Source organism: Saccostrea echinata, unplaced genomic scaffold (genome assembly GCF_033153115.1).
Source record: "Saccostrea echinata isolate AGI-Se365-2 ecotype Australia unplaced genomic scaffold, CSIRO_AGI_Sech_v1 ptg000030l, whole genome shotgun sequence".
Taxonomy (NCBI): Eukaryota; Metazoa; Mollusca; class Bivalvia; order Ostreida; family Ostreidae; genus Saccostrea; species Saccostrea echinata.
Genome location: NW_026889779.1, coordinates 31,614,211 through 31,622,359, shown reverse-complemented (window position 1 = coordinate 31,622,359; position 8,149 = coordinate 31,614,211). Strand labels below are relative to the sequence as shown.

Sequence of the window (8,149 nt, the reverse complement as noted above, 5' to 3'; positions counted from 1 at the left end):
CCAGGGAAAAAGACAATAAAGTTCAAACTACGTTGCGTATGTCCTTAACATCCAAAATTGGAAATGCATTGGGATCAGTTCACCAGCAGCAAGACGGACCGAGCTACTTTAACTGAAACTTGCAAGGTTATAAACAATCATGCGAGGCGGTGTCGGAGCTATTTCTCTTCTCCGCAGGATATATTGTTCTGACCTCGTTATGTTTTATTTGTTCTATCAACCCTTCAATTAGTCCAGCACGTAATGTCATCCTCGAATGCTCCGATAGGCTGTGTTCGATGCATTTCTACAACTCTGCATTGAGATATTTATTGATACACGCACTTGACCTCCTAGATAAGTGTTCAAAAGCCCGTGGCCATGACCAATCTACTTACATATGGAATTGAAAAATAAGTGGAGAAAAGAAATAGTGTCGACCCGTCTCGCACGTATATATACGTATGATAGTTTGCAAAGATTCGCAAAAGCTTTAAGGCAAGGATCAACTATGGCACGCCGATTGCTTCAAAATTATTTTCTGCACAACGATCACGATTTTATACACGAGCTTGATGAAAAATATACACGAGTAAAATAAAAATGCACGTATCGGTAAAAATTGCACATAGTTTGAACGATTTTAACACAAACATAACGAAAAATACACGAATCCGAAATTTTTTACACGATTAAGGGGTATAAAATGCACAAACGTAAAGTCAAAAACTGCACGAGCAGAGGAAACTAAAAATTACACAAACAATTTTACTGCGCATACAGCTGCGCATATCATTATTATGCATATAGAATATTCATTGTGTTCTTGGTTTTCTGTACTCTTTATCTCTTCTTGAATGCTGGGTGTAATCGAGAGAAAATGGTGTTGACGATGATATGCATGTTTGTTTGCTTCTTTATTTCTTTGCTAAAACTCGATCCGATTTCTAGCTAATGCCAATCGAACGAATGAAATGTTTTCTTGTGAACTGTGTGAAAAAATTTAAAAGTTGTTCGGAGACATTATATTTTTCTTATATTGACCGAGATCCTAGCCAAAATATGGAGGTATTATATGATGCCGGACATAAATTGTGACAAGAAAGGAATTGCATGTTTGTGTTATAATGCGGGGAAAAAAGTACCATTGCATATGATGCACTCGACTCCGAACTAAAAGTAATACGCTCTATGGTCTTTTAAAATTCTCTAACTTATAGATACAACTTTAACGGAAAGTACTTGTATAAAATAAAATTAACACATGCGTAATAAAACAATTAATAACGTGGATTCTTCATGAAAATGATGGCAGAATTATTGCTGATTATAATCATTAAATTGTAGAATTCATTTTGGTACTTCTCATTTGTACTAATTATGAATTCATTTGGGCAGATTTTTTTTCATAGATTAAAAAGTGGGAATTACCTGACCTTAGATATATACAGTATGTTTTTAAAGTCAAACATAAAAAATATTTTTTTTCTAATTATACATGTATCTTTACTTATAAAATATGAGAATATCAATTTTGGTTGGACATCTGTAGCCTACACTGTTATGAATTCCTTCCATGATATCACATATTTTCAGTCATAAACTACTCAATAAAAAACAAGACATTCCTAAGGGTAAGCGTTACCCTCATTCGTAATGGCGATTACTTGATAAATGTTTTCACTTTTAATAAATAGGACCAGATAAAGGGAAAATATATATAGTCTGTGTGCTTTAGTACATGCGTTTTTGTGTTTTGTTACTTAAAATTTGTCCAAATGAAATAACAAAACTCTACTCAAATGATCCTGGCACCGGTAAAACATATCATCAGTGGCGGATCTGGTTCGTGGATTGATAGAGTAGCAACATATCTGAATCTATGTATTTATTAAAGTTTCAAATCGTTGGACCATAATGACACATCAGAAATTTTAAAACATAGTGAATTACTAAATACATCTACGTACAATGTTACAAATAAGAAAAGGGGAATGGATATTATAATAAATAGAAAGAACAAAGAATGTGTTGTATCACTCTTAAATAATGCAAATAAATCATGTTCTTTATGGAGCTCGAGGTTTGACAAATATTTTCCAAGACAACAATTTCTCTTTACATTTCGAATTCGTATGCATAAAATTTTAATTATTTTCCGAACACTAAGTTTTTGTAATAGGCTAACACTTTTTTACCCAAAACTATAGTCATTATAAAAAAAAAAATGACTGTATAATTATAAAATGAAAATAATCTTCAATAATATTCAAGGAACATATTTGATACAAGATTCACTTTTTAAAAGACTATTCATGTGCATATCTAACGTTTTTGAAAAATCAGATTATGAGTTAAAAAGCCTAATCTATGCAATTTGTATTTTGTACGAATACATGTACAAATAATTAAAAAGTTTGCTTTATAGCAATATTGTACATGTGTATCAATGGCATCAACCAGGTCTTGTTTTACTTCGAGCATGACTACGAATAAATATAAGAAAACATATGATGACCTCAAGAAATCTTTGTTTTATTACCGTGTGTTTATTATTGTCAAAATCTGCACATTGAAAATAAATGTGCATGTGTAGCCAAGTCCCAGCTAATTAAGTTCATCTTGTATGTCTTCTTGAATTTGGTCTTACAATATCGTTACAGTTCAGTTGAATTGCAATCCTGATTTCGATAGACTATTTTATGTACCCTTAAATTCTTAGAAAATATTTCAGGCACGTAGCATCAGGAGGGGTCTGCCCTCCCCCCACTTTTTTTCCAAACATAACCTACTTCTATTGTAAATTTCCACTGAAAAGCTGGTTGCCCCCTCCCTTTGTTGTAGGATAGTTTAAATCAAAGTAATTTGGTATTATAATGTGTTTCGAAAATACTTGTTTTGTTTTTTCAGGTAGGTTGTCAAAAAAAAAAATCTGACCCCCCTCCCCCGCTTTCAAAAACGATACTACTTGCCTGTATTTTATAATTTTAAATTTTCTTAACACCTTTATATGCATTTTAACTATTCAAAATAGACTACCGCCGATACATCAAAAACAACATAAATTAAACTTTAATTTACATAAGTAAAACGACTGTATATTTTTTCTACATTTTCTTGGAGTTTTTATGAAATCACCACACGCTGCACAAAAGTTAAGACTACATGTACTACATGTACTTTGTTACATACATATACCAAAAAGTGAGATATGCGTTTCAATATTAAAATTTAAGTTGCACAATTAATATTTGCTCGATTTTCTTTACTGTTGACTTCCAAAAAGTTTTCGGTCAAATTCCACAACCCAGATGATCGCAACATTGCTTCAAAAAAAAAATGAATTGCTAGTAATATAATCTTTAATCAAAAGGTATTATTGGTGTGTCAAATAGCTATAAATCGATTAGCGTACATGTGTCTTTCGTTCCAGAACCAGCAGGGAAGGATCTCTGTATGAAAAGGTCACGCATGCACATCCTTGATTATTACCAAAAGTACACACAGTAGGTGGTGGAGGAGAAGAGTTTGATTTGTTGTTAACTCTCCTGTATTATATCACATGTTTTTATTTATTTTTATTTAGGCCTTTATGTCACTGTTTTAAACTTTCAAAAGAAATTGCTATATAGAGGAATGACATACTTTTAAAAATCCAACAATTAAACACACAACTGGTAATATGCATCCCCCTTTTTTACGTTATCTATACAAGTATTCTGTGAAGAATGTTTTTTTATTCGGGGTTGTTCATATACTACAAGTTTAAGATTGTGTGCCTGTCAATTTATCTACATGTATAATATACGTTGTACATATATTCTTGGGAGTCTAGCGGAATTTTAAAAGAATCTTTTTTAAAAAGATTACCAACACGTTAATTACTCCTCCTTTTGTAAAAAATTTATAGTATGTTTCAAGCATCCAAACCACATTGAACTGTTCTCTAATGAATATTAATGAAATGTGCGCAATGAGGATGCGTAGCATATTATGTCGATGTTGTATTCTCACTCGTGCAGTTTTCGTTTTTACGTTTGTGTAATTTCCTCACTATATCGTATAAATATTTTGTTGATTGTGCAGTTTTTCTATAGTTTGTGTAAATTTCAATAGCTTCGTGTATATTTTCCTCACTTTGTGTAAGTTTTTACTTACTCGTGTAATTTTTGTTTTAGGTCGTGCAGAAAATAATTTTGAAGCAATCGGCGTGCCATAATCATCTACATTCGATTGCTCCACCAATTTAAGGTCGCTAGGCTCTGGGTTTTTGTGACGGTGTCACTGCTGTGGTGCTGAATAATCTCCGGAGACAGAAAATCTGAAATACTGACGTCATCATGATGATGCTGATCTGGAAGATGGACCAGTACATGATGTGTTTGTTATTTCCTATTGCTAAATACCAGTCCCGCACCACGTGCATACGGCTTTCCGATTGGTGGAATCTGACTGTGTCTACAGAGGTCTGCACGTCAGTCAGTGACCTCTGAAATGAAAATTCCTTTTAGCTCTAAAAGTTTTGTTTAGTCTTTCGTATGTAAATCTGACTTTTAGAATGATTTAAGAATATAAATATATGTTGAGCAAAGGCCCTGGTGAGTTAATTATGCTTCAAAACTTAAGATCGACGATCGGTTCTCTCTATTACATGATTCCTAATTTCATTACCTTATTTCGAGTGAAAGCTAACACAAGTTGCGAAAGGTACTTTAAAGTTTCTTTAGCTTTTATAAGGTTTACAATACCTACGGAAAAGTTCTGTACGGTGAGGCTGACACTCTGGATTTCTTCCATATATTTGGCCCATTCCTCCATTATATAAGTTACAATATGGATGTACACGAGCTTCCCGGAGAATCTGGAGTGTGTGTTGTCTATACAAACGTGGTGGTACCCTGTAATGGTGGTGTCAGTGAGAGAGTGTTGAAAACACAATAAATAAACAAGATGTGTTTGTGAAACACTGATGCCCCCGTATGGCAGCTTATGGCGAAGGTTAAAGTTTCTTCAAATGCAAGTCAAAATCCAGGCCAAAAGATAAGAAATGTTGATACCCAAAGAAAGGTCTTGTCTCGAGGAATACACAAGTGAAATTTGAAAGACCTAGATACAACTGTTCAGAAGTTATGGTGAAGGTTAAAGTTTTTTAAATAAAAGTCAAACGTCAAGGTCAAGGTCAAAGTGGTTGGTATCCAAAGGAAGATCTTGTCACAAGGATTACATATGTGAAGTATGAAAGCCCTAGCACCAACCATTTAAAAGTTATGGCCATGGTTAAAGTTTTTCAAAAGTAGGTAAAACTCCTAGGTCAAGGTCAAAGGGTCAAAGTGGTTGGTACCCAAAGGAAGGTCTTGTCACAAGGATTACATATGTGAAGTATGAAAGCCCTAGCATCAACCATTCAAAAGTTATGGCCAAGGTTAAAGTTTTTCAAAAGTAGGTAAAACTCCTAGGTCAAGGTCAAAGGGTCAAAGTGGTGGTTGGTACCCAAAGGAAGGTCTTGTCACAAGGATTACATATGTGAAGTATGAAAGCCCTAGCATCAACCATTTAAAAGTTATGGCCAAGGTTAAAGTTTTTCAAAAGTAGGTAAAACTCCTAGGTCAAGGTCAAAAGGTCAAAGTGGTGGTTGATATCCAAAGGAAGGTCTTGTCACAAGGATTACATATGTGAAGTATGAAAGCCCTAGCATCAACCATTCAAAAACTATGGCCAAGGTTAAAGTTTTTCAAAAGTAGGTCAAACTCCTAGGTCAAGGTCAAAAGGTCAAAGTGGTTTATATCCAGAGGAAGGTCTTATCACAAGGAATACACATGTGAAGTTTGAAACCCTAAGCACCAACTGTTCAAAAGTTATGGCCAAGGTTAAAGTTTTTCAAAAGTAGGTCAAACTCCAAGGTCAAGGTCAAAAGGTCAAAGTTGTTGGTATCCAAAGGAAGGCCTTGTCACAAAGAATACACATGTGAAGTTTGAAACCCCAAGCACCAACTGTTCAGAAGTTATGGCCAAGGTTAAAGTCTCATAAAATTTTGCAAAAGTAGGTCAAACTCCAAGGTCAAGGTCAAAAGGTCAAATATGATGGTACCCAAAGAAAGGTCTTCTCACAAGGAATACACATGTGAAATATGAAAGTCATAGCTCCAACCAATCAAAAGTTATGGGCAAGGTTAATGTTGACAACAGACAGACAGACAGACAGACAAACGGACAAACAGACAAACAGACAGACAGGACAAAAACAATATACCCTCGGGATCTTTCGATCCGTGGGCATAAAAATAAACGTCTACTAGAATACAAAAACCATCTGCATGCATATAATGTCAAATTTAAGGAGCTGGCTACCTGTATTACACTAGACAGAATCACAAAACAAAAATGGCCTCGTAAGAAACCCAAATTAGATTTATACTGTTTTCGTAAAATTACATAAATGATGCACTCCATAGTCTAAGTCTCTACTATTCTCTCAAAGTGTTGCCTTCATTTTGATGCAAACGCTTTGTTTTCTCCTAACTCACCCTCCATCGTGGCTTTGTGGTTGATGAAGCCCTCTGATTTTGAATCTTCGTGCTGAATTGTTTTTAAGCTCGGGTCAATCACTATCATTCGAATAGTTCTGTCTCCGCCCCTCAAAACCTAAAGTATCTCAAATGAATCCTAATCGATTATTTAAAGTAAAAAAATAACATGTACTCGTAAGTTATGGACTAAGTAATTCTAATGAAAATAATGAATAACATTTATGAATAGTTTCCCTTCCTCTTGATTTTATATTTTACAAAGTGCTCGTAATGAAATTTTTGACGAAAGTTATAATAAATTATTAAATCATAGTTATCTTCTAATCATTAATAAATGCCACTCTTCTTAATATGGCAAAGAGTTTTTAAGAAAATTGATTTTGTTACTTATCTCCCATACTTTTTCCCCTTACAGAATCAAAATTAAGGATATCCGCTCCTTAGCCGAGATCAATGACACTTTAAATTATTATTTAATTGATTAATTATATAAGTCTCGAAATAAAGCTTGATATTGAAATGTTTCGTGCAACAATTTTCATTTCATGCATTTTAGTATGATTCAAGGTTCTTTGAAGTCTTCGAAACGGTCTCGTTAAAAAGGAAACTTGCACCTCATAAAAGTTACAAAAAAAAAATTTTTTTTTTGGTGAATTCACTTTACTTTGTAAATTTAGTAACATTTTTGTGAGCATTTTAAAATACTTCACTCCTGATTTTCAAACCCTGAGGAACGGACTACCTTATCTCTTCAGTCCTTTTTCTAAAACATGGTCTTTGTTTCTTAAAAAAAACATTCAAGCAAGTGTAATGTGACGGATTGTACCTCATACTGCACGTGAAACACTGCTCCTAGCGCCACCTTCTGGGCAAAGCAGTCCTCATCACCGGCTTTAACTTCTATCTTGAATTCATGTTGTGTTCCAGGAAGGGCATCATAATCGAAGTCACCTTCATCAATACCGCAAACAAACACTCTCTCATCCAATAAAGAAATCACAAATAGTAATAAAATAGATGTAATGGAGGTCGCCATGTTTTACAGGTAAGGTTAACTATCAGTAGACTTCTGGAGACACCAAATGTCTGGTCTCCCACGATATCATCTAGATCCGTGTGTGTGCCTGTTTCATTTTGCTATGTTTTGATTTTTCTTGATAACATTTAACGATAAATATAACGTTTATGATAAGGAACAGTCCATAATAACTTTGCTGATGAGCCTAAACACATCCATGGAATCAAGTAGTTCCAAGGCTAGATTCGGAAAAAAAATAGTTCGGAAAAAAAAAAACAGTTCTATGCTTGATCTTTAAAAATATTTGCAGAACTCTCTAAAGACTACATAAATGTTTTCAATGACGAAATTGACTACAGCATCTTTTTAATATCAACTTCAGAGTACTTGTGTATAGATGATCAGAGTGACTTCAGGTAAAAAAAAAAAAGTAATTCTGTATATGACCAATTACAAGATGTGAAAATTTCCGAGTTCCACTTTCATTGAAGAAGCAGTTGTCTATAATATCAAAAAGCCTATTTTTTAAATTTATTCCGAGGAATGGTTGTATAAAGCACAGGCACTTGGGGTATGCCCCCCTTTCCATTCTTTTCTTTTTAAATCTGGGATCAATTCACCTTTTC

The 8,149-nt window shown here is 34.0% G+C and overlaps 1 protein-coding gene across 1 annotated transcript; it reads right to left on the bottom strand.

Moving 5' to 3' along the window:
* Positions 1–4,220: 4,220 nt before the first annotated feature.
* LOC133196710 (transmembrane emp24 domain-containing protein 5-like) lies at positions 4,221–7,599 on the bottom strand. The gene is made up of 4 exons (XM_061332568.1): positions 7,332–7,599; positions 6,503–6,620; positions 4,732–4,877; positions 4,221–4,468 (listed from the first exon to the last, which is right to left on the bottom strand). Exons 1-4 carry the CDS (start codon positions 7,539–7,541, stop codon positions 4,235–4,237), a joined length of 708 nt encoding a protein of 235 aa, XP_061188552.1. The 5' UTR covers positions 7,542–7,599; the 3' UTR covers positions 4,221–4,234.
* Between the last annotated feature and the right edge of the window lie 550 nt (positions 7,600–8,149).